Source organism: Atractosteus spatula, chromosome 12 (genome assembly GCF_055471065.1).
Source record: "Atractosteus spatula isolate fAtrSpa1 chromosome 12, fAtrSpa1.hap1, whole genome shotgun sequence".
Taxonomy (NCBI): Eukaryota; Metazoa; Chordata; class Actinopteri; order Semionotiformes; family Lepisosteidae; genus Atractosteus; species Atractosteus spatula.
This window is the reverse complement of record NC_142717.1, coordinates 3,689,015-3,716,702: the sequence shown is the minus strand read 5'-3', so window position 1 is coordinate 3,716,702 and position 27,688 is coordinate 3,689,015. Positions and strand designations below refer to the sequence as shown.

General features: G+C 35.4%; 1 protein-coding gene across 1 annotated transcript in view; it reads left to right on the top strand.

The window, feature by feature from the left end:
- bbs9 (Bardet-Biedl syndrome 9) overlaps nucleotides 1-27,688 on the top strand; it is a 150,928-nt gene that overhangs the window by 24,164 nt on the left and 99,076 nt on the right. Inside the window, exons 9-17 of the mRNA XM_088929628.1 lie at nucleotides 746-927; nucleotides 3,653-3,729; nucleotides 5,620-5,673; nucleotides 6,113-6,215; nucleotides 12,718-12,822; nucleotides 19,624-19,764; nucleotides 20,509-20,604; nucleotides 20,896-21,068; nucleotides 22,356-22,508. Of these exons, the coding sequence (XP_088785754.1) occupies nucleotides 746-927; nucleotides 3,653-3,729; nucleotides 5,620-5,673; nucleotides 6,113-6,215; nucleotides 12,718-12,822; nucleotides 19,624-19,764; nucleotides 20,509-20,604; nucleotides 20,896-21,068; nucleotides 22,356-22,508 (1,084 nt within the window). The remainder of the gene's footprint in view (nucleotides 1-745; nucleotides 928-3,652; nucleotides 3,730-5,619; nucleotides 5,674-6,112; nucleotides 6,216-12,717; nucleotides 12,823-19,623; nucleotides 19,765-20,508; nucleotides 20,605-20,895; nucleotides 21,069-22,355; nucleotides 22,509-27,688) is intronic.

Genomic DNA, 27,688 nt, shown 5'->3' with positions numbered 1-27,688 from the left:
AACATAGTAATCCCTCTTGTGAAGAGGCCATTTAAAAAACTGATTTCTTGGGAAGGCAGTGAGCTAGCTTGTGCAGTCGTAAAAAAAATAATAATTCTGTTTTAGATTTTCGTCCACAGGTGTTTTGGTCAGCAGTATAAAAGCCCACTGCTGCTTTGGGGTCTTTGTGATGGAATTATTGCTTCTACACTCTAAGAAGACGTGGCATCTGAAGCCAATTAAAATTTTCACAGGCTTACATTTCAGTTTTTCAATGTCTTTAGCTAGCTGAAACCTTTATTTGAAATTTTGAAATATCTTTGCTTGATACCCATGCCTAATGTGTGGCAATTAAACCTGTCCCTCACTCATTTAAGATTTCGCAGCAGTATGAGTCATGCATTTTATAAATTATGTTCTTATCAGCAGTTGACTAGGTTTGAATTTAACCATTTATATCATACCAGGAAGTGAGTGATCTTTACCTTTAGATGGACATCATTAGTTTAGACCTGAACATTCCGAAGTAAAATAAAAGAAATCCAACAAGATTAAATTGAACTACAAATAGCATGTTTAGATGGTTCTTTAGATCTTAGAGGTAAGTTGTACATCACCTTACCTTAATCTCCTTATTGTCACTCTTCTTCCTGCTTTGCCAAAGATACCAGGAACCTGAAATCAGTTAATTATGGCTAAAAAGGGAAGACTTATAAATCTCAACATGGCTACTTAATCTGATGTGATTGTTTCTGCTTTCTTGCAGGGACCTGAAGGGTGTGGTGGTTACTCTGAGTTCTGAAGGTCAGCTGCAGTGCTCTTACTTAGGGACAGACCCTGCTCTTTACCAGGCTCCGAAAGTGGAGGCCAGGGATATAAACTACGAAGAAATGGATTCCGAAATGAAAGAGCTGCAAAAGATAATCAAAGAGACATCTAAGGTGCAAGGTAATTGACTTCATCAGTGGCAATCTATCGGCATGTTTAATTTTGTAGAATTCACAGTATTCATCCACAAGTGGATTGCTAAAGGTTGACCCAACAGAATTGCACACAACTTAGTGTTCACTTTAGTTGCTTAATTAACTAGAGCTGTATCTGAAATGGTCCTGAGAAAGGCTTTTCAGCAGGCAGAACATCTGTAGTGTTTCAGAATTTTATAAGGGCTACCTTTCTAATACCTTTTTTGATAATTGATTAGTTCAGCTACTAATGAAATCCTAACTTCAGATGCTGCATACTCAGGCTATGCCTTAACAACCAACATATCTCATCCAATTTAGAAAAGTGGAGATTGGTTGAATGTTTTGCTGCCTTTGTTTGTATGTTGAATGGGGCTGGCCTAAATATGTAAAATACACCTCGAAGATAGATTGAGATCTGTGATCTGCTATTAATATTTTTCCCTAAATTACATTAAATTATTAACTATTAACCTTAACTTCTAAGAAATACAGTGTTAAAACAAATGGTATCTATTCAGTAAAACTAAACTCCCAAGACCTGACATGTTTTCTCAACATAACATCGAGGAATTTCGTGACTGAAATTATTTCCCCTAGTTTTTCATAAACCGTTGGGATTATATTGCTGCGATACACTTTCCTGCAAAATATAACAAAATAAACCTCTCAGATGGATGGTTTTCTGTGATAATAAATCTGATACTGTGGCCCATTTATCCCATGACCATTGCCCCAGTTACACTCACTATAAGTCTGTTGACTTCACCTGTTCTGAAGCTGCAAGGTAATCCCCATGGGGTTAAACTGTGCTAAGTATCCCAAGAAAATATTAATCACTGGTTGGTGTTAGTGTTTGGAAAAGATATTTCAAACTTCAAAGAGCGCCTAGAATAACAACTGAAATGCTGATTTGCAGCTTCGTGAACCTAGCACTGATGGTACGTTACATTCATACGAAGAATTTATTTACTCATCTGATACACAGGATGAAAGCGACTCTCTCTGTGAGAGCTGTTACAGCAGTAGGTTGTTGACTATGGAATTCTTACAGCATCGTCTTACCAGAATCACATTGTTAACAAGGCAAAACACATTCTAGACCTCTAAAACTATACCAGTTAGAGGTTACGATACATTCTGGTTTATTAATAAGGCATCTTCCTTCATGTGGATATGCACAATTTAAATAATGAATAGTACGGTTTACCAGAACACAGTTTTAAGGGTTGTAATATAGTGTAAGCATTGTATACAGATTGTTACATAATTATGTATTTCCCAAAATAAATGTAAATGAATGCGTTTAAAGAAAGGAAACGAACTTTGGGTAATCTTCAAAGGAGTAGCTCCCATGATTGGATGTAAAACACGCACTGCTTGCTGTGGATTGCGTACGTTTTTATGGTTAATTTGATGTATCCTTTTTTCTGTATGTTTTTAGTAGAGTGAGGTTTATTTCTTTTGAAACCTTACAGGGTGATGACATAATGCTTTTGCGTCCTCTCTGCTGTTGGCTGAAGGGGAAGAATCCTTAACCATTTAGAGGGCTGAAGGATTTAATATCTGTTTTTGTAAAAAAAATGCTTGTGTAGCTCTTGAGCTTTTGTATTAAAATATGGATAGAACCTATGTCAGGTCTAGTCTTATTCATGGGTTTTTGTCCTAAGGCCAGATGCTTCCAAATGTATTTTGCAGTCCTTCAGTTTCTACAGTATATCTCTCCCTTACATGGATGCACCGCCTTTTCCCATCATCCCCTTTTTATCCGCATCTAATGCGACTAGCGGAAGCCCACCACAGCAAATCGCCCAGCTTGCGCTATCCGAACTGTCAAGCAAGCAGTGTCCTGGAGGCGTGTATCATAAGGAGGGGCTGTAGAAAGCTTGGAAGTGAGGGAAAGTGGATGGTGAAAAGTACAGGGAAATCCTAGGTGAAAACCCGCTTGAGTCTTTCAAGGATTGAATCATTCCCAGCAAACTTGTCAGAACTGCAGCAATTTTGTCAGAAAGAATGGGCAAAGGTGTACTCTTATGTAAAACTGGTTGAGTTCTATCCAAAAATTCTGACTGCAGTAATTGCTAGGGTGCCACCTTCTTTCACATCACAACTATTTAGTATATTAAAGTTTTGACTAAAGATCTTTTAAAAATAGCTGTTGTAACGAATAAGAATATTATATTTGTATTTTGTCTTATATTGATATAATGTTTTTTTTATAATTTGTGACTCTACTTGCTATTGCACTTGCGATATCCAAGGGAAAGCAATATTAATTTAACATAAGAAACTGAATAACCATTTTTAGCAAAGGTAATTCCTTTATCCCGTATACATTTTTAAAGGAATGCATTTTTGTATAAAATAGTGGGTGCATTTTCAGAAACTGAAGTTATTGACATTTACCTTTTTGGGTTGAACTTAGTATATCTTAAGTTCCTTTTCAGAAGGCTAAAATCTGTGTAGAATAATTCAATCTTTTTAGCATGCCAGACTTCTGTTCCTCTAAATAGTGGAGCTGAATCGGTGTTTTGTAACAAAGGACAATGAGGCACAGTGCAATAATTGCTTTGTAGTTGGGGAAGGTCCCTAGTGGTAATATTGCAGAGAGTGTAGTAGTAACAAGAAGTTACCAAAGAAAGAATATATTCAAAATGTTGGCTGGATGCACCTGGGTGCCCATACATTATCACTTTTGCCTTTTTTTGCAGACATTTTGCCTAAGACTGACAAAGAAGATGATTTGACAATAACACCCTCCATCTCTATTAACATGGACACGGTGTCTGTAAGTGAACTCATTAATATCGCCTTACAAACGTGTATAAAATTAACGTACTCACACCTGTGTTTAATTTAGAATTAATTTTTCCAGTTCAACTTAATTTAAAATGAGTAAAGAAATAAAACGTGGAAAAGATTCATTGTTTTTTTCTGAAATATGTTGTCCAAAAGGGCTGAGCTATGTAATATTTCCAAAATCAAGTTTTGCTAAGTGCATATTAACATACTACTTGTTTCCATCCCAAGATTGCCACCGTAGTGATTTTATTATGTTGTGAAATTAATCTGTGTTTTATGCAGATCATCATTGTTGATTTCTCTTTACTTACTATAAAGCAAAATATACACTACAGTGTCTGCCACACGTGAGTCATAGTTTCAAGTATTTTTAATTAAATGCGATTTATTTTAGCCTGTGTCAGACATCCAAAAGCAGTTCAAACGTGTATTGGTGACACGGTTCTTTGTTTTTTAATTAAAACTACCAGACTAGTCAAACACATCCAATGTAAACTACCAGTCACAATAATATACTTTTGTATTTTACTGGTGCACATTATATACTGGATATCAGTTTAGCGTGATCTGTACTATGCAACTATATCTTTGTCAAAAGGTTCTTTACAAGTAGTGTCAATTGGTGGCATGTACTGTATTACTAGCTGCTACTCCATTCTTAGATCCACATTTGATGCATAACAGTCTAAGTGATGCTTAAGAGCCAAATTTGTGCTTGACTAGCTTGTGGTATTTGAAATGTGTGCCAGCGAAATAATAAAACGTGATATAAGAATAAAAACAGGTGGCTGTATGACCTACTGATGAGGTTTATACTGTATACACCTATTGATATAAATCTTGATACATTTTTTTTATTTCCTTACTTCTTACTTGCTAGGGTCTGCAATAGTTTAATATAATTTGATTTCTGGAGCACAATTCTAAACACACTTGATCTTCCCGAGAGACCAAACCACATCTTAGAACACGATCTTGTTACAGTACCTCCAGCGTAGGTAACAGCCTGTTTAATTGTGCAGCTGTTTAGAAAAATATGTATTCTAAATAAAGAAAATGAGCAACAACAGAATATTGATCTGTATACATAGTTGAAATATAACATTTTTGTAAAGAAATCTTATCATAATAAATCATTCAAATCCAGATCCTGACAAAGGTATTTCACATTACTTTGATATGTCTGTGTGAGCCCTTTAAGGCTGTGGATTTTTTAATTTCCTAATTTGCATGACATTGCTTATTTTTATTCAGCTTTTATCTATTTCGAATTATCACTGCCCTGCTGTTTCAGTCAGATTAGTCTTTGAAAAGGCATTCTGATTTTCACCTGGAATACACATTTTAAGCAGAAGCAGATTTAAGTCACACATGCAGCATTAAGGGGCAGTGTGCCATGTAGTTGTTCTTAAATAGCCGAATTTGGTATTTGTTTTTGTAATCATCATGACGCACAAAGGTAACATGCACCCACAAAATAGAATATACAAAAGAAAAACAACAGGAATACATCACATGTTGCTCTCAGGAAACTTTGGAACATAAAATTTTATGAAAAAGTGCGTAACTTTGTTTCTTTTTTTATTTTGTAGCTGATTGTTGGTTAGTCAATTGTCTTGGTTACCAAAATAATTGTCATTGCTTTGTCTGCTTTCCAATTTCAAATATTACCTGTAATTAGTAGTGTTTAGTACAAAGTTAAGCTTGATTGTAATAAGTTTAGAGCTGTTGAAAAGTTCATACTGTAAAACATAAAGGAGTGCCAGCGTAACAATGTGTTCTTATTTTTTCACCGTGCAGAAAATAAGAACAGGACACTGGTTTTGTGTAAGTTGTGGTTTTGCGTTTTTTGTAATGGTCATGGTTTCTTTTGCAGCAAGCTGCCATCTCTGAAATAGGAGGATTAACTGTCCCTTCTATCACAGTAAAGGTACTGTTTGTTTTTTCCTGAAAGGATTTACAGAAAGACGATTTCACATTTTCAATGGTATGACTGGTATCATGATTTTGTTACGGTGTAAAACCCTACACACGACAAATAACACAAGCCAAAGAGCAGCGATTCTTTTTCAGATAGACATGCAGTCAAAGTATTTTAAGTCGTGGAACTACTAGTGAAAACAATGGTCTGCTTTCTAAGGCAAAAATGTGAATGATTAATTTATGAAAGGGAAGTCAAACTATTAATCTTGTACTCTGACTCTGAAATTGTTACTTTTAAAACACCTATTGCATTTTGAAATACAGTACCTTGCAAATCTATATGTGTAGCCAGAGCAGCTTTTTATATGACTAATTTGTGCCTAGGCGTTTGAAAATGCACAGTGTTATGTGGTAATATTTCATCCTTTTTCTTTGTGTGTGATCAGATCAAAGCGAAAAGCAGAGTGACAGTGCTGAATCCCAAACTGACAGTGTGTGTTCAGCCTCCTTTGGCAGTCACTCGGGAGCAGTTTGTTTTAGACTCAATGGGTAAGTGTTACGTGACATGTGTCAGGGCTGTAGTACCTGTAGGGTGCTGCAAAGCACAGAACTAAATAAGACATATCAAAGCAATTTGAAATGCAAAATGTAATGATAAAACAGAAAGTACAGGTATTTCATATTCATCTTCTCATGCTTTTTCATTAAACTTTACTCAAAGTAAGGTACAATGCTCTGATAGTTCATGTACTGATGTACCTGAAACAGAGCAAATTAATATGTAGTGGTTATGTTTCTCTGTACAAATACAGTAGATTTGTATTTCATTTTGTATATGAGAAAACACATAGTAGTTGGTTTTAGTGTGAATTTCAGTGAATTAATTTATTCCAAAACAATTATTAGCCTGTAAATGTATTGTTACATTATATTTGTATTGGCTACACTATTAATTAAATTAACATGAAATTAATATCAAAGATGTGCCTATTAGATGAATGCAAGAGTTTTCAGGCCCCAGCCTTGTAATTGCAGTTGTCACCAGGACAAACCTGTCAACAGGCAAAAGCCTGTCGCTGAACAAACAAGCATTACTTTTTTTTTGACAATGATATATTGCTTTTTCTTTAATAACTGGAGTCTAGATAAAGTAACAGTTGTAAATTCTCATAACATTACATTTACATTTTTGTAACACGGAACTATTTATTTGAAAGTAATGTCATATTTGTATCTTTTGGTGTTTATTTTTTCACAAAATTATTTCTCACTCTTAGTCTGCCCTGGATTGGGTTTGAGTGAACTTGTTTCTTCATGAATGCTGTCTATCAGTAGGTTGTCCAAACAGCCTACTCTTTATTGGTTAGTGGAAGTACTGGCATATTTTTCTGTGAAAACTGACTCAACACCCTCCAGAGTAAGTGCAGAATTATATTAGTTACAAGCCAAATTCTTGAAATTAACACCTAATGTTCACAAATGTTAATTTATGTTTCACTTGAGTTGAGAATATCAACTTGTTTTACAGCCTTTTAAACAAACTATGAAGTGATTAGAATTTGGCAGACCCTCATGCACCTAACAGACACACTCTATTGCAGTGGCCAACTAAAATGGGATGTTTATTGGTTTTGTGTGCCCTCTCTTAGCTTCATACTTGGCCATCATTGGTATTTTAAAAAAAAGTGTACATGGAAGTTGTCAGAGTTCTTCAAAGAAGACTATTGTACGGCTTTACAAAAAAGTTTGTCAAGTGTGTGGCCAGGTGTCGGTAGCAGTATCTTAGAAAGTAATTTTGATCTTCAACTGTTTATGCATTTTATCTGAAGCACAGAATATATCGTACTAGTTCAGTGAATCAGCATCTGGCTTTGATATTTGCATCTAAAAGAAATAATCAAGTGTTCCAGCTTTTCCCTTTCCTCTGGCTTGAAATGATTTAATATCCAAGGATTTGGAAAAGTGAGTGTGAAGCTGCTAAGCCAGCTGTTTAGTAATAAACATGTTTTAAAAGTGCAAAGTGATCTCTCTATGCTTCTACTTAAGTAACTCAGCAGTTCAACTAAAATTAAAAATTGTACAGATTTAAAATAAATAAATACATTTATAACCTCATTGTCTGTTTATTATAACCTGTGTATAAATGTCCTGCCTTTCAGTAAAATCAGTTATCACAGTAACTGAGTAGTACAAAAATCTACATTTTGCAAACTGGTACACATTTTCACAGGACAAAGAATTGTGTACTATATACCTCTTAAATGAGCAAAGTTGAAGATCTTTCCAATTAAAACATCTAGTTAACAACCATGTGCCTTGTATTTTTATATTCTTTATTGTTTTTTTTTGCTTTATTGTTTAAACAGTTCAGATGTTTTAAAACGTCATCTCAAATAAAGCTTTTAGCTGGGAAAAGTCACTGTTTTAAATTAGGGTTTTATTCTTTTCAGATGGTGCCTAAATTCCTACATTCTAGATTCTACAATGTGTTTTTTGAGAAGGACTCATACAGGCTTGCTCATTTGAAAGACTTAATTAGTAATGCTGGAAGAAACCACAGTTTGTCTGGTACCAAGTTCCATCTATCCATCTGTCTTCATCAGTGGCACATATAATACAATACTTTGTAAGATGTGCCTGAGAAAACACTTCATTCTGTCTATATTTAAACCTACATATAAACAATTCTCACATTTACAGGTCAAGGGCCTCTAACTTATTCATAGTCATGTATGAGCAGATGTGGAGGAGAAATTGCAGTATTTTATATACCTTTATTTTATAATCAAATGTATATTTGTCAGGCACAATGCCTGAATATGCATAATGTATGTGGAGGGAAGTAATGCTTTTACAGACCGCTATGGTGTTAGAGACCTAAAATAAAAAACATTTAAGCAGATGCCAATAGCATTCATTCCTGTCTTGCCTTGAAGGTGTCATTCTCTACAGAGGTAGTTTTTTTAGTGCCACCATGTGGTTAAGCAGGAATGTTGCACTTTTTAAGGGGAGTTTCAGTGCTTCACACCCCATTACCTGAAATGATGATAAACAGTACTAGAATTACACTCAGAGTTTGGTTTATTTGTTCTGTTATATATCTGGCCTGTGGAATGTGATTCTGAAGTTCATCCTGAAGTACTAGGCATACTTTTACTGACTTGAGAGGTTGACATTAATATTGAAGAAGGTTAAAAGAGGTTGGAGACAAAGTGTTTCGTTTACGTGGGCAAAGAAAAAGAGCTTGGAGAGAGAGCTTTTATTCTTTGTTTTTCTTCATCTAATGGTGTCAACCTTCAGTCCGGCTCCCAGTGAAAAAAACACGTTTCGCACTGTTTATAAATGTGTAGAGGTATAAAGGTTAAAAGCTCGTTTTTATGCTTAATGTACCTTCTATTGAAAATATGTGTCATCATGTCAGTTGAGTTGATGCAGCACAGAGAAAGTGCTGCAGGCAGCTTTGGATAGTGCTGTGCTGATATAGAAACTCTGACTGCCGCTGACTGTAATGAACAATTGAAGTTCACATTCTTTGCTGTTGGAAACTTGCTGCACTATCATGGTTATTTGTGGGAAAAGTTGCCACAAATGCAGAGAGAACAATATGTAAAGTACTATCGTTTTTGTTTACTAATATACTGTTTTTGACTTCTCAGAGCTCTACTAGAATATAAACAGATGATCATTCTTCTTGTAGAAGTTTGTTTTTCTGAAGAACAGCTTTCATAAATATCTTTTTTTTCTTCTATTTTGACCTGCTAATCTCCACTGTTTTTATTTTCAGATAAGAGTGTCTCCCCTTGGCATAGTGAGGTTTTATCACTTATTTGATGAAATGTGGTTTTTCCCTTACAACTCTGCACACTAGGAGAAAAAAATATTGGATTTAAATCAATGTTTTTTGGATGTACTCCAGAAAGCAAAGAAATGTCATGCACTATTCTTTGAGGCTCTTATTGAATTGGTTTTCTTATCCACTAATACCCATATAAACTATGAAGTATCTAAAATATATATATTAGATAAAATCATCTCTAATGTCTGTGGTTTCTTAGCAAAATAATGTGTTAATTTGTGCAATATTATGTTTAAACAATTTTAAAAGAGCAGCCATTTACCCCTCTATAATATTCACAATCCTTCTAGAAGCAGGCAGGCTATAGTATATGCAAATTGTGCATGTTAAGAATTTAAAAATTAAATTGTATCTTAACAATCAATAAAAGATTACTCGTCATATACATGTATGTTTAAATTATAATTATTGATAAACTCTGTTTTCTTTGATAGCTTCTGTAAGTCTTACAGACCTTACTCTCATGAAACTGAGAATGGAACAAAAATTATATTAAAACGTTAGTCTGAAGGTAGGGACTTATTGCAATGTGTATTGCTAGGAATTCTGTACAACAATCTCTTTTTTGTTGTCCTTTCTGGTATTAGCTGTGATCAATAAACTGTAAATTTGAGCTAGTTAAAATGTGTTATTATTTAATTGATTGAATTATAGAAATTTGGTTCTTATCGAATGTTCTTCATAAAATTGATATACAGTTACAAAAGGTTTTACCACAATATTTCTTCCATCAAATAAAGTGTTTAAAAATGTGTGCCATTTTACCATCGCAGTCCTTAATATGCACACGAATACAGACTGCAGATGAAAGATGAAGTTATAGCTGAAAAAGAGATGACTATTGTCTTCTCTCTTTTAAATGTAGATTATTGGAGGTTTTGTTATTATCTAGATTCTAGGGAGAAAAAAATCACAAAGGAATCCTTCTTCTGTGTAAATTAAATGCTGGAAGTTTCTTAAGGTTCCTCCCTTCCTTGGTGCTTAAACGGCAGGGATCAATGGTGCTGTGAAATCTGAAATTATTTAAGTCCTGCAGAAAGATCCTCCCTTAAGACTGTACCTTAACACACTGCAACCTGCCGGCTAATCGCTGCATGAGCATTTCCCAGATGATATCTCATTAGGATCTGACCTTTATAGAAACCTGTACTTACTTTTCATAGTTTTTACTTACATAGTTTCTTTTGGAGGGATGAGAAGCTTGTCTTATTTATGGAAAACCTTTTCCCATCTGCCTTAAAAAGGATAGTGTGCATTTTAATTTTGTCCTGAAATGCTTCTAAAATGATGGATGGTATGTCAGAAAACAAAATGCTAAATGCGGTATAATTACCTATGGAAGTTCAGCGTCAGCACTGGTATGTCCTCTGAGATCTACAGTATGATATCTACAAATTGCCGTAGGTATTCCTTAACATTTCCTCAGGTGAAATGTGGACATAACTCATTCCCATTTGATTTAAGACAAAAGCTGGATGCACATTTTACCTTCATTGATGAATAAATGGCATACTTCAACTCTGGGGTCAAGTCATGTGTCATAGTGAGGCTCTTATGGTTTGTTTCACATCAGTTCATTGGGTAATTTTAAGAATTTCAAACATTTATAACAAGAAGGTTAATATTCAAAGGCTCCTGAAAACTATCATAAAATCTTTTAGAATAATCATTCTGTTTGCTTTATTTAGCATTGGCAATGTGTATTTTTGTTTGGCAATTAGTATTTTTTTTTCCTTTATTGTATTTTGTAACTTGGTTTTTAATGAGTAAGTTGTAGAAAAATGTCTTGGCAAAGACAGCACATTCAGGTTGCTCAGAGTAGAGGTCAATGTGGTAAGTTAAACTATTGGTATTTGTGATCATGAGGTTAATATGAATGATAAGTGCAATAGTTACGTATATCTATTTGATCATCTCGGCACAAAAACATGCTGTTGTTCAATCCATTCATATTAAGTCATCGGGACATATTCCCTATATGTAAATTTGAGGGTGAATCTTAGTATTTGATTTCATTATTCATTAATGGCAAACACTGCAACCCATTTAGCTTACCAAACTTTGTGTAAAGTTAAAGTCTCGTCTGGTAATTATAACTGTGGTCACTTTCTTCTGTATTAAATTTCAAATGGTATAAATCGAAATGGTTGATTTGACTATTTCCATTTTCTGTGCTGTGGTTCTGATGGAGGTTTTCCTTCAGCTTCAGAATTGGCTGCTTTTCTTGAACAAAAGTGCTTCGGTTTCCACTTTGACGTTTGACTACAGACTCCAGACACTGAAGTCAAAGTGAGACGGGTTGATAGGGTGTTCACAGCTCTTTTACGAGTGCAATCGCCAGCGGTTAAACACCCGAACAACATGAGACACCTATCAGCCAACTGTCCTAATAACTTTGCTTCTTCAAAATAGAAGTTTAAGTCTATCAATTTCTTTAATTGACCCCGGAGGTTAGAGCTGAATTGTTGAGCTGAGTTGTCAGTTCGTGTTTTTTTCATTATGAAAATCCCACATTAGACTTCACTGTTCCAATACTGTTGGAGGGCACAGTATTGACTTCTCTCTGTGGTTTCATAACTTGTATGGAAGTCAGAAATTTCTGTCAAACCTTAAAACGATTACCCTGCCATCCCAGATCCTAGAAAATATGCAACTTTGGCCGTTTTTACTAATTCAAGGAAGATTGCTCATTTTCTGATGTTTGAACTCATATTATTTAAAAATATCATTGGTTGCGAATGTTAGAAATATTTAGAGTTTCATTTGCTTTGCTTTAGGATTTGTTGATTTTGTTTGAGAGTTAGATGTTATTGTGGAGGAAACCATACTTTTAACAACACCATTAAGGGGGTGGTAGTGGAAACTCTTTTGGTCTATTTGAAGCTTTTTTTTATATATTTAAACAGTGCATTATTTCTTAAAACGCAGCATGCACAGCTTTGTTGCAAGTTCCCCTTTTTATTTGTGAGACTAGGAATGGCCATCATAATGAGAGACAGGCATGCATGGCCATACGGACAACAGCAGTGTTGATATGTTGAACTATGACCAGAACTCTTATGTCTGATTTAAAAAAAAGCTGAGGAAATATCTTAGTCATATAATTTCTATTACACAAAATATGAATATAGAATAAACTACTGTGTCTTATTGCTTTAAATGTGTCCTATAGATCACTTTACCACTGTTTTATAGGACCGGGATCATCTGTTTTGGTGGTGTTTTCTGCTTTTCTGAATGGGGAGTACCCACCAGCTGATTTAGGAGGAGATGTGGCAATTTCCTACAGCACGCCTACAGGTCAGTCATGTCAAACCAACCAAATTTTTCAGGAAAATTTGTATTTTTAATGTCTTTTGCTTTTTGTTTAACCCTGGAACTTTGTCTTAGAATTATTTTTTTTTAGCAATTGTAGCAGTGTGTTACCCTTGAGTCTGTGGAAAATACAGAGTACATGCGTTTTGTAATGTTTAAACCTCATTTGTTTGTCACAAAGTTTTCTGTCTGGAGTCCAGGAGAATTTCACCAGTCTGCACGGCAAGTCCAGATATCAGTAGGCTGAAGTAAAATTATTGGTCCCTAGGACAGCATTTGTGATGCAGCAAATCATTTTCATGGAAATCTGGTACTCATTCAACTATTACCTCAAGCTGAGCAGCACATTCTGCTAACAGTACATAAAACATTTCATGATGAACTACATACATTACAATGTGCTTAATTGGACTGGTGTACAGTATCCCCATTCAGGGCTTGGTATAGGAAGCTGGAATAATACTGTTTTCAGAATGGTATACCATTAAGGTATTTTACCCTTTAATGACAAGCACTGACTTCATAGATAATCAGGGAAATATTGATAAACTTTATAAATGTATAACGTTCACTCAAGCAAAGCGCAAGAGATCTCATTTAAAACATGCAGTTATATGCACGGCACCATCAAGCTGGCTTTTGGAGCTCTTGGACTGTTCTGTGTTGCTGGGATGACTTACAGCCTCCTAGTACAAAGTATTTTTTAAAATGTAAATTGAAGCGTTTGTGCTATTGTTTCCTTTGGAAAGTTTTAAGTGGAAACGATCCTAAATGACGTTCAATTTGGAATGTCAAAGAGTTTTTAGGCAGTGTTGTTGTTTCTCTACTCATAAGGCAAAAATGTCAAAGGGCCATTATTTTAAAATCTTTTCCCAGGTTTTAGTGCAAGGCTTCTAATTATAAAAGCTTTCATATATTATATTGCACTAGTGAAGCTAAATTTATGATATTGTGTGCCATTGTGATCAACTTTTGCTGCTCTGGAATCACACTAGAGAAGAGCAACAAGATACATTCTGGGACTTATGGGAAAGTCCTACACTGACAGGCTCAAGGAACTGAACCTTTTTAGTGTTTTGAACAGATGAGAAGATGACATGAGGATCTGAGTATTTTGAATGATCAAAGCCATCGACAAAGTAATCCCTGCAGACTTTGTCAGAATGAACAGTGAAACACAAACAGAAACTGTCTAGAAGTTCATAGAAGATATACATAGATGTAGAAGAGCATTTAAAAACCTGGAACAGGAGGCACTTCTTTATCCTGCGTGGGAGAGGGGGGGAAGCGGCCCGTCCAGGCTGTTGAAGCTGATACCCTGATTACCTTCTGGATGAGATCCTTGGTTTGAGTAGCTGTTAACTATCTATTTGAATAGATGGGCCGAATGACCCCCTCACCTTTCTGACGTTCTTAATCTAAACAAATCGAGTCCCTCTAATTATTATACCATCGTGTGTGTAACATGAAATACAAGACAGTGCAGTTTACTTGCTTCCTTGTATGTCCTATTTTAAGTAATGACTTTGTGAGAAAATTAAAAAAAAAAAACAGAAGCACTGTTTGTATCGCCCCAGTTAATTTACTGCCTGGAAAAAAGCAAAGTGGCTTGAACAATTTAAGCTTCATTTCAAAGATATTTGGTTTGGCTTAGTACTGAGCAGGAGACTTGAAAGAATTCCAAATTACTGACAGGTTGCTCATTATACATTTTGTTTAAAGGCAGATATAGAAATAAGTGTCAGATCTTAAGACAAGGGTGTTCAGTTGTTGTTTTTTGAAATAGTTTATTGTATTATTTTTACATTTTTCTGTTTCTTCCACATTCGGCTATTTCAAGTCAAGAGCCTCCTAGCTGAGATTGAATCTATAAACAACAGAAGCTAAAGGCTCATTTGTTCCTTTGCATCTCATCTCATAAAGAAGGCCTTTTTTCAACGGGTGAATATAATCAGTCACATCGACAGACTTCAAGGGCTGTGGGAGTCTGAAACAAGCTTACCCAGCCGAGTTGTTGAAGCCGATACTCTGGTTTCTTTCAAGAAACAGCTGGATGCTCTCCTTTCATTTGTATATTTCATTATGCTACGTTCTGCCTGCTCTTTCAAATGTACCCTCCCTTGCCCTAGGAATAAGGACTGAAGGACTGGCACATAAAATTTTAGCCATGGGGGTTTGGGATCAGGTTGCTGTCATGTGAACCAACCATAGATATTCCCACTCGAGCCATTTTCTCATCCAGTGTGACAGCGTCACAGGAGTCAGTGTATAAAAGATGCCTCGATGACAAATAAGTGTTGCATAGCAAAGACTATTTACTGTAAAATAATTTTGTAAATAACCTGGTTTCAGATACCCAGTGCTAACTCTCATACTACATTCAACCAAGCCCCTGATGTGTTGCAAAATGCACAGTCAAAACTAAGTTTAGAGGGGAAAAGATGTTGGGCACTTTTGACTTCTGTACATATTGTTGATTTAGTGTTTGCGGCATTGAAGGAGACTCTCAGAAAAGGAATACGGACAATTCCTTGTTGTATATTCGTGTGAGTGTCTGTATTTACACTCATCACTGGGATGAATGTAAAATGAGTAATGTTTCTACACCACGCTGCCAGTAAGCCCACTCTCTCTCTCCCGGATCTCTCCGCCACACTGCAGTTGACGGGAAGGGTTTTAAATCTCGGTTCTTACTGCATTTTTAATGAGGTACAGTAGTACATTGTGGGAGGAGAGGCAACCAACAGGAAAAACAAACACCTGCAGTTACAGGGCAGAAGGGAATTTACACTTGATGCTTCTTTCAGATTTGATCACGGATTATTGTTAACTAGGGACATGAGGACATATTGATAAAATTATCCAATGTGCTAAATTTTATGAGGAATGGAAATCATATATTATCATACTAATATGTACTAATTAGCTAAAAATATATATTAAAATGTTTTTTACTTTTATTTTTAACATTGAGTTTGCATTTTTTGTTTCAAAAACAGGTGGGATGATTAACTTTATGTGAATGTTTCATGAATATGACCCTACGTTCCTAATTTTTTTTTTATATTTGATTCTCCTTATTTTCTGTGCTGTTTTTATTTTATTGTGAAATTAATTCGGTGATTTAACAACAGTGAAACTTATGTATACCAACCTCCCAGTTATTTGTACTGCTGAATTGTGATACAGATAAATTAATCACAAAGTCATGTTTAAGTAGCTGTGTGAGTTGATATCTGTAACCTAGAGTTTATTTTTTCAGTTACGTTTTTGCTGTAAAACATAGTCCTTTGTAATGCTTGCAAAGATTTTTGGATATGGACTTTTCGCTTATAATTGTAGATTCATCACATTCCCAAAGGAGCACTGGAGTAAAATTTCCTGGAAGTCTTTGAGCAGAAATTTAACTGTTGTCCGAAAGTAAAGTATTTCTTAGTCATCTTTAAGAAAGCACAGCTCGCTCTCAGTTGCATTCCAGCATTAATGTGAATATATGATAACATGACTCAATCAATATATTTTTTGGTTATTTCTCCATAATTTATTGTCCTTAAACCAATTACCATTATCATTATCACTAAGTATCATAGTTCGATGAATGTTAATGAGTAACCCTCTATTTCATTTGTAGTGCAACTAGTACTCTCTGGAGGAATAATGTTAGGACTGCAACATTTTCCATTATCTGAGTGATACTAGTTATTGTGTTTGTTTTTTTAATTCTTGAGCTTAAGTCTAACATCCAGTTAGTCTATTAAAAAAAAGCTTTGATTATCCTGTGAAGCCTACCCGCTCCTGTGATGTAGCAAGAATTGAGTAGACCATAGTGTTCAACCATTAACAAAGTTTTGAAAACTCTTACTGATCTACTCTTTTAATCCTGAATCTGCTGTGTTTTGTTCATTCCTGAACAAAACTGTGAGATTACTGTTTTGTCCACGTCGTAAATGTTTATAGATTCCTGTAGGCTAACGTGTAGAAGCGTCGTCAGATTTTGATTTTATATCAAAGGTCTGGAATGAAATGTGATTTAGGAATGGTACTCTTAAATAAACAGGGACAAGGGAGGGAAGCTACTTTTCTTGTCCTCCTTAAGATGTTTTAATTTGACCATTTTTTGTTTCTCTTTACACTGCTTTCATTTAACAGAGCTAAACCCCGCAGGTGAGTATGATATTATTTAACTGGTGAGAGCAGAAAATTCAGAAGGGGCAGGAAGGCTGTTAAATAGGAATATTTATGTTTTATAGAAATCTGATATGTATGGAGAAAACAGATCCGAAGTGGAAGTAAAGCATTCCAGCATGCTGGCATGCTACCAAACATCGTTGTCTGCTTCAGTTTTTAAAGATTTACTGATGCTCTGTGTAACAGGTGTCTTCTTCATGTTTTTAAAACAAACGACTCTGATACAGAAGTTAGCACATAATGTGCTTTAAAGAACATCGCAACCTAGTGATGTTACATTTAACCTAAAGAAGTTGTAACCAAGAAAATAGTGAAAGAAATAACCCATGTGCATCAGACTAATATAACTAAAACTTGTAATTTCATGTGAATTCTTGAAGTTTTGTGATTACATTTCCTTATCTTACCTCATAACTGGCGAAGGTATCACCCCTATCGCCACCACCTTAATTCTGGGACCAACTCTGATAAAAACGGGAGACTTGCTGTCTAGATAACACATTTCTGTATGCTTTTCTCAAAATAAAGGAAGAGACAGACATCTGCATGGGTGAGCAATACTTAAAGAAAATAGTCACAGGTCACAAGCCTGGCATGTCACTGGCTAAGGAAGTCTGTCAGTATCTACAGTGCTGTCAAATCATTGCAGCTGCACAGTGAGAGAGAAAAAAGGCTTTTAAAAGTGAGACCTTAATGCTATATTCTAATATAGATGATGAGGACAAAGAAATGTAGACTGCCATAAACCTTCAGTACTGTTATATGTCCTGTATGGAATTGCACTTAGATTCTTGTGAATCCAATTTGTATGTTTTACACTATTTATCATTTAGAGAAAATAAGCACCAAACTTGAACTTAAAACCTTAAAATGTGAGCCTTTTGTTTCTATCATTTACATATAAAACATAAGATTGTTATGTTATTTCAGTTGTAGGAGATGTATAGGACAGTCCAAGTGAAAGATTTATAGCGGACCTTATCAGTTCAGTCAATTCATCAAACCACCAGCTCATATAATAGAGGAGCAGCCAAGGAAGTGTCTGGACAGCAGATTTATTAACAGGTTTTGTTTTCAGAAAGTGATGCAGAAGATGCTAGGTAAAAAGTTCGCCAGCTGAAAAACCCCATTCTGCATTCCAAAGATTTATTATATGAATGCTTTAATATTGTAACCCAAAGTAATTGTTGGGACATCGACAGATGGTGACATAAACCCTAGAAAGATAAAGGCTTTAGAATAGTGTTCTGTCAAAGTCTTCTTTTGTTTGACCATGGTTATGGATTGTCTACAACATATTTAATATTTTCTCTGTGGTACAGGTCATTTTCTTCTCCTCCTAGTTTAGGTTTAAATGACTTTATCCGTATGTTATCAACAAAGGAATCCTTCTTCACTTTGAATCTGAATAATTGAATAAGAGCACCCTCTCTTGAGCAAGTGTGTTTTGACCCAATGGGTGGTAACTGCACTAGAACTGAAAAAAAAATGTACTGTAAAACATTTGTGGCGTATCTTGTTTCTGAATATCCAATGGTGAACAGAGAGAATACAGACCTGATGATCTTTTTATGCTCAACATTTTCTGTTTCACCATTGAAGCCATATGTACGCCAGAGCTGTGCTTGTTCTCACTGGTGACTATAAAAACAAAAGAATACAAGAACGGCACAAGTAAACACTTGTGCTCTCTAAAAAAAATAAGCACTGGCAGGTGCAGGTAGAATTTTTAATTTAATGCTATTGATTTCTGTCTGTAATTTTTCAAATTGAACCATTTTATTTTTTGGAGGGGGGTGGGGATTGTCCGCAAGGTCTTTATGATATATTTGCAACAGAGAAGCTGTGATTTTTTTACACTATCATTCTTCCGTGAGCCTCTCTTTTCCTTTCATATTTTTTAAAAATCGGATATGAGCTTGGCAATGCAAACCCCTATAGTAAACGGGTTAAATTACCTAGCCAGACATAACAGGAAAGAATTAAGGAAGTGCTGGCGACCAGTACTTGCTACTGGAATAGGTCTCCTTTTTTCTTCCCGAAATGACTCTAGCAGGCCGAAAGAAGTGTATAAACCAAAGCAAAGTTGTGTTTTTCCAGTGGTCTTTGAGCAAGTTCGCCACTGTGAATCTCAGTTACTGAGCCTCCTTGATAGGGTTTGGTAATTCTACTGGAGAGCGTATTTGAGGTTCACAAGCTGAAAGTAGAGCTTTGCATGTAAAGCAAAAATGGACAGTAAAACTATTAAATTATGCATCTCCAAAGCGAAAGTATTCAGAGGGATGGGCATGTTTGTGTGTTTGAAATAGCTAATTGCTGTTATTATTGGGCAAATCCTATGAAATCCCTACTATTTTCCTGAAATTCACCACATTCTCATTTGTTTATACATTTTATTTTAATTGTTTATGTACATTGTGACAATTTGAAAGTTGAGGCGGTCCTTTTGTCTACAATTTTTATCGAGTTACATTAGATGTTGTACACGATGATGTACAGTAGGACATTGTTACAGTCTCTTTTGAAGGTGTGTTTTTAGATAATTAGGTTTCTCTGTTGACTTCAGTTTAGTAATTTCATTTTCTTTCCCTGTTTTAGGAGTTCCGCGGGTTGCCCAGTGTCAGTTTTCTTTGCCACTAAGACTAGTTTCCTACCCGGCTTCTCCTTCCAAGAATGCAAATTACAAAATCACCATTGACACAAACAAGCCTCCAGTCAACCTCTCAGAAATCTTCCCAGGTAGTGTTGATTTGAATTATATGCTCAGTTTCTTTGTTACCTTAGAAATGCTTCTTTTTTTATTTTATATTTTTACAAGCATTGCCTTTCAATAATTAGTTTGTAATTTTAGTAGACTAAACATTTAGGATGTGTACTGACATTCTTAAGCCAGTGTTTGTGGCTACTTGGTGTTATTTAGGATTTAGAACAAATGGTTGTTTCTTTTAAAAAAAGGAAAGTTATATGATGGTTTACCAACTATGAATTTATCCTTTGTTTACAGTGTGATTTTTTAAAAAATAATTGGACATTCAAAAATGTGTTTTGATTTCTTGGGCTATTCTGTGTGTCAGCAAATATCAGGTTTAAACTCTTTCCAGATGTTGTTTTGTGAAACATTCCCATCCCTTAAATCTAATGTTAGACCTGTCCTCCAGGAGTCTGTCTTTTCTGGGTTGATGATCGGGTACTGGGGATCATGTCTCAGAAAAATCTTTTGCTTGCACTGTTAAAAAAATAGATCTGCAGCCTACACTTGTGTGGCGAGCAGTCTTAGATAAGGAACAAAGTTGTTGTGCAGCAATTCATTCATCGGCGTCCTTTGCCTGATGATAAATCTGAGACCATATCTCTGTCTGACATTCTTCTTTTGTAGAATTCTTAAAATAACATTGCAAGTGTATATCTTTTATTGTTCAGCTGTGAGTGACTGGTATGTGACTTCTAACTTGCATCTCCTGTTTTTGTTACTGTATATGAAAGATTTTGTAGAGAAATCTGACGAGGAACATGTAAATGCTCTTGGCCTCCAGTTAATAGCCGGTTCCAGAGTCACTCTGCTAGCCTCAAAAACATCTCGTGAGTATACAGTATACATATCATCATACATTTTTTTTTCTCCAGAATACTGTATCTCCCTGAATGTCCATTAATTTACAATGATGTTTTTTACAGCCCCAAAAATACTCTTATTATATGAGAAAGGCACAGCATTTAAAAGCCTGAAATAGTTTTATTAAATTGTAGTGATATGCATTTTTAATTGTGTATAGATTTAGTTTAATATGTTTTTATTTAGAATAATCACAAATAATGGTATGCAGACAATATATCTATATGCATATTTTGTTTATGTCTCATTTCTCTTAGAGCGGTACCGAATTCAGAGCGAAGCCTTTGAAGACCTCTGGCTGGTAACTAAAGATCTGGTTCGGCGCTTTGAAAAGCATTTTGCCAAGCATGGAATCAGAGACTATCGGTGTAGTTTCACTGGACCCATTCCTCTGCTGGAGTATTTTGAGACAGTAGATCGCCATTTCGAGGTTAGTGTTGCAAATGTATTGCAAGTTGAATTAAACTTTACCGTTGGGACCAGAGGCTTGGTTTCATCCCATTGTAAATGTACATGTACAAAATTAGCTGAAATGTTTGCACTTTCTTTTTATACAAGATCTGCGACAAATTGATTTTGTTGACAATGGTCTGAAGAGACTTACATTTGTACCCTTGTATATAGTTTGAAATTTTACTGAAACAGTCTGAATGAAGTGTCGTGCACCAGAACAGTGCTCCATCTAGCATTTGAACCAACCCATACCCTTTCAATTACAAGTCCAGAGCCGCAGCGACTACTGTACACTGCTGCCAGTGTAATTGATCAAATCAAGGAATTGATAAAAGCAGAGATTGTTTTATGAATATAGAGCTTCACTGAAATAACAAGTATCAATCAATTTTTTAGTAAGCTTGCTTCGCAGACAGGTCTGCAGTGAAATCAATGTATACAATATCTTTTTATGTAATTATGAAGCATGTGTGTGTAATATTTTGAAATATGTTTATGTGATGAAATATTTAAATAATTTTGTTTTTTTTAAATCTCCTGTCGACTTCTTGCAGAAAGAAGGCCGCCCTCGCTTTGTTTTTCACTCCTCTGATGGCCTTCTTGCGATCTTTGAATGTTTTCACACTGTTATCATAGGAGTTCCTGCTTTACCAGATGTTGGATCATAGCTTTAATATTCATTTTGCCAAATAACTCCATTTTGCCTTGAGGGTCTGTGGTGGTTTTTAAAAAACCAGGGCAATGTCTTGTGATGGTTTAATCATTTTTAAGAAATGATGGTCTTTCACAGTGACATATTTCTATAACACTTTCATATCATTTTCCGTTCCACCATTCTTCGTACACGTTTTTAAAAAAATCCACACAGAAGGCTTGGTATGGCATATTTCTCATTTTCTTAATCATACTTGTCCGCGAGGTGATTTCATTAACTGACATTTCAGACACCACCGGTGAATGAAAGAAAGATGGCTGTGTATGGGCAGTTAACTCGCATGGCATTACAGTGAAGGGGCCCTGACTAACGCTCTCTTCAACATGCCCCGCGCTTGTTAGCATGTCTGTGTGTGGAGGTGAAACTGAGGTGAAATTGTAATCGGACATTCCTGCTGTGGGGAAAAGAACAACGGAAAGTCTGACTGAACTTTCTCATGAGAACTTGAGAACTAGCCCCTTTGGTAATAAGAAGATTCACATGAGCTTCAAAAGTGATATGTTGTTTCGTGGCAAGTGTTCTAACCCGATGAATGCCCTGGCTTTGCAGTTGCGTGTGAACGCAGAGAAATATCAGGACCTGCTGGCAGAGAGAGCAGTGCAGTTCCGAGCCATTCAGCGCAGATTATTAACGCGCTTCAAGGACAAAACCCCAGCGCCCCTGCAAAATCTGGACACCTTGATGGAAGGCACCTACAGACAGGTTGGTTTCTTTCTTTCCATGTCGGAAAAGTAGCCATGCATACCTTGCTGCACTGCCCATGACGGGCAGACCTGAACTTCTGAGTCCTGGAGATATATTCAGTAAAAGGAGCTCATACTGATCCAAGCATCCCCCACCCAACACCAGTGCACCTGGCTTTTGTTATAAAGAATTCAGTGCCATCTCTGGGTATTGTAGATTAGGCAGTGAGTGGAATGACTCACTTATGATGTACTTCAGGGTCTGATTCTTAGAATATATTATCATTATACTATTATGCACTCATACCTTAGTATTGTATTAAAAAAATAAAACTCTTACTAGTCACATCCTCATGCCATATCTGATTTACATGGACTTTGGGACCTTATGTTGTTAATGGTTTTTCCCAGTGCAAGCTTTTGTAACAGAAAATCCTGTGGTTAAAGCTAAAGAAAATTCATACATGCTCAGAATAATTGTTTGGACACTTAGGGCCTCATTCACTCAAAAAACAATCAGAGTTGCATTGTGGTGTGAGGGAGATGTACAAGATAATGTGCCCTAATTAATTATGTACCACCCAATTCATTAAGATAAAGATACTCAAAACTGACAAGAAGCTGAATACTTGATCAATGTGTGGCATAACAAGTGGGATTTAACTTGCAGTATGTGGACATTAAGAAAGCAGTCACTTGATAGAACAAGTTGAACAAGTTGGAAGTTGATTGAATACTGAGGTGTGTTTAAGGCATCAGCATCTGCATCTGCTAAAGTAGTCCTAAAGCAGAGACAGAGAGGAGCATGGAGTTCACAAGATAAACGTTACCATAAGAGAATCTAATGCTTTATTTCAATAGGTGTCCCACTTTATTATTGTATTTAGTGTAATGTCTTGCAGAATCTGAGGAAATGGTGATATGATATGTATCATAAATAAGGTCGCTTTGCATACATAGCACAGAGTAGCAGAACAGTGCACATGACCCAAACAGTACAAAGAGCCCTGTTCACATGCATGTTTCCATCCTATGCTTCTGTTCAGAAGAATGTAACTTCTCAACCCTCATCCTGAGGGACTGCTGTGTCTGCTGGCTTTCTTTCCAACTGGGCCTTTAATCACTGGTGCTAACTGATGCATGTAATTGATCTCCTTGCTTGTTTAGACTTTTTTCTGCATTCAGTCCTTGGTTTCAGAAGTACTACATACAGAACTTCAGACAGTCTCTCGTAAATGTGCTACTTATTTGCTCTCTTAATGCAAGATAAAAGCTCTTATTAGGTGATCACATTAAGATGAACAGGTACAGATGAGAAGGACAGTGCATCAAAGACTCCCACCATGAGTGTTTTTTTTCCTTTTGCGTAACTTCATATTTATTATATTTCAGTTAATGTCTCAGGTATCGGAAGAGAGTCATACCAATTACAAACCAATGCTATACAATACAGCCACAACATTTTAAGAACTCAAAGAATAATTATAATCACACTTAAAACAGGTCTTTTAAGGAACCTAGTTTAATTTGCCTTTGATTAAGATCTTGACTGGAGCATGCCTCAGATAATACTGTAGTTCCCTATGACCAGTGTTGAGATCTGCTGACTTGGATAATAACTTTGCCAGTAGGCTAGCAGGAGATTCGTTTGAGAGAGATAAAAATAGCTATGCACCTATTGAAACAATTTTGTGCTGATGTCTATGTCCTCCATCTGTTTATTGTTTAATTTGCTTTATTAGTACTTTTAATTTTAGGATTTGTATTAACTTTCTAGATTTCTCACATTCCTGTGTATTGTGTTTGCTTCATTGGTCTAGGGATAAGACTGTCTGGCAGATTTCTGGCTTGTAAATTGTGGATTTGTGTTTTGTGCTTCTAGTTAAGAGCTGATGTAATATTCCTATTATCAGGGTTGACTCGTGCCTGTGCCAAACTTTCTTGTATTTGACATGGTTGCTAAAACATTGGTTACCTACACATACCTAAGGAATTAATCATTTGGACCTCGTATCTGCTTTCACCTGTGCTCTCTACAACTTTGTCTAATGGGCCAAATTGCCCTCTCCTGTTTTGTAACCTTTCTTACATCTGTACATTCTTGGTACTCTTGAGTACTTTGAGTCCAAAACTCAAATACAGAATGTCTTTAACGTACAAATGTAATGTTTAGTTGTAAGAAAGCACATCTGTGAGGATTATGATTCCAGTTGTGTAGTGGTAGTTTCACTGGAAATACTTCTCAATCACTGAAGAGTAATGGGATCTTCTTTGAAGTTTTCTTTTGTAAATAACTCGTTCATTTTCAGACAGAAGATCTTCCAATATTGGACATGATCATAAATCAACTCATTTACACTGTTAGAAAGCAAGTCAGTTTATCTCACACACCCATTACAGTCATTGAATCTCCTCGATTACCAGCTTGTAACCCATTTAGATGTGTGAAAAAAATCAGAGAAGTAAAGCGATCATGAGAGGCAGGATGAATTTTTTAAACAACTTATGGATTCAAATTTATTTTTTGTTTGGAACACATTTTATAAGTGTTTAATACCATATGCATAATTTTTATTGTTCACACATTTAGCAAAGATGTGAGGTCCTTAACATTAGCTGCCATATCTTGAATTCTGCTTGACAGAGTCATTTAAAAGAGGCATACAAAATGAGTGCTTTTAACTCTCCACACATTATAAATGCAAGTACTTAACCTGCAGGAAATGGAATTTCTTCCCGAGTATTCTGTGGCTGCAACACTTTGTCAGTTCGAAGCCTTGAACATTAAAGAGCTTTCAGGGTGTTTGCCTTTACTGTTGCATCAAAAAACATCATATAGTAACTTTCAAATGATTTAACTCAGTTTGCAATTAATCGATTTAGAAGGCTTATCTCTGAAAGCAGCATGACGGGTTCCAAGCCATGCCTTACAATTACAGGCTTCAAACTGTCCTTATCCAGCACTGCTTAACTCTGCACAAATTGTTGTCAACATTTTGTTTACCAATCCCTGTAAAGTAATGAGTTGTAGGGTCTTGCTGTTTTTCGGAGATTACGTGTATTTTGTTACCATGTTTTTTTTTTTGGTGGATGCATCTTCATTTGTTGTCTCGTGTTTGATTTTTAAAAAAATGTTTTCATAGTCAACCTCAAATATATTCTTGGGAGTTGACTACTATCCTACGTACAAGTGCAGAGAACTGATTACATTTTCGGAAAAAGCACTGCATTTGGGTATTGTGACTTTATTGCTAAGTCTACAGGATCAGAGAAAATGGATAAGTCACAGAAAACAAATAAGATGTCACTTTGTGGTACTGGCAAATCGGTACTTGTGACTGGGGAAGGTACATGCAACACCTGTTGTTCTTTGGGGAAAAACTTGAGTGGTTATTGCTAACTTGTCATACAATCTGACAAAGCTCTATCTCTCTCTGTTCCTGTGCCATTGTCACTCTTACTAAGTCTGTCTCTTTCTCTCTGCTACTGTGAAAGCACTGGGTAATTATTGTCAGCCACAATGGGCAGATTTAAGGGTCTGTTCATTCCATTGGACAAGTGGTTTTTGAAAAAACTAGATTCAGCAGAATGTAATTTTAGCCATCGCTTGTGGAGAAGAATAAAGATTAGGAATAGGAATGCAAAGAGAGAGTCATGTGTAACATGTCCTGTTATTTACTGGTATAACAGTAACACTACCAAAAGTTCCTCTCCCCTTTACAGATAATAGACATTATTGTTATGAAATATGCTATACAGTAGTTATGTATTGTGTCCAACTGTGTTTGTTTTACAACATTAAAACAAAAGTAATAAAGCAGAAATAATCAAATGATATGTAATCACTGCTAATTCATTTCGTAGTAGTTGAGTAAATTGCCAAGAAATATAACTTCATGCTAATATATAGACCAGAAATGTAAACTCAACTCAATAATTTTTTTACAGTAAGCTCTCCTGACAAAGCAGTTGTAGTATTTCTAGTGTCTGTCTGGACAAACAGAATTATAATCATGAAATCCATTTGAATTAATGGATGTTGAGTCATTTTGAAGTCTGTTTCAGAAGCAACGTAAAATACTTTTAAATGCATGATTTACACAATACCATATTATGTATTTTGCAAGAGGTTTTCATCATGTATTGATAAATGTAATTTTAAAAAAAAGTTGTAAATATTGCATCTTTTCCAGCCATGAGGCTTGACTCGTTTTAAACCTGTCAGATTAAGTTCTACTAAATGTGTAAATTTAAAATAACTCCTAATAGTATGATCATCCAGTTACAATTGCCTAAACTCCATTTCTAACTACAAGTGGACTAATAGGAGCCACTAGAGTTGTAGACATTATAGTTGAAAATGCCAGAATCAGATTCCCCCACTTATTTCACTCTTAATTACTCATATTTCTGGCAGAATGTTAAGCAGAAATCTGGACTATGTGTCAGACAGGAAAATCAAGTGTACTTTGTGATAATTACTGTATCTGACATAATCCCAGGGCAGTCAACTGAATGTATGACGTGGGTCATTGAAAACTGTAAACTGGCAAAATATTAATGGATGAAGCAATATTTCTTCATCTTTATTTCCAATACATAGTACGGATTTACCTTCTATTTTGAGTCAAAATGCTTAGGTGTTCATACTATCTTTGAAATACTGTACAGAAGTTGTATTGTAAGAAATCTTATCATGGAAGTCATCGTTTAAATGACTTAGTTTAAATGAACAATTACACCAAAACATGAATGTTGGATTGATCATTTTGAGAACTGATTGTGCAGTGTCCGTGAACTGAAGATGATGTGTTTGATTATTTCTAAAATAATATGCAATATGCTGTTAAAGTAAATTTATAATCTCTCTTTATATTAAATATTTAATTAATATTGAAATTAGCATTTTCTCTGCAAGTCGATTAATCTTTTTGCAATGAAAGCCTAGCCTTGAAATTAAACAAAATATTTTCCAGCTTTAGAGATTGTGCTTTTTTTTGTTTAATCAGCAATGATTTTAATTTCCACCAGTATACCTTACTCGTTAACTTTTATACAGATGTGTTGTAAGATTTCAATGCTTGACGTATCAGTTCATGTAAAACAAGAACCATTTAATTATTAATTAATATTATTTAGTTAATATAATTCCATTACACAATTAATATAATTTAATTAATCATTTAGTGATCGATAATT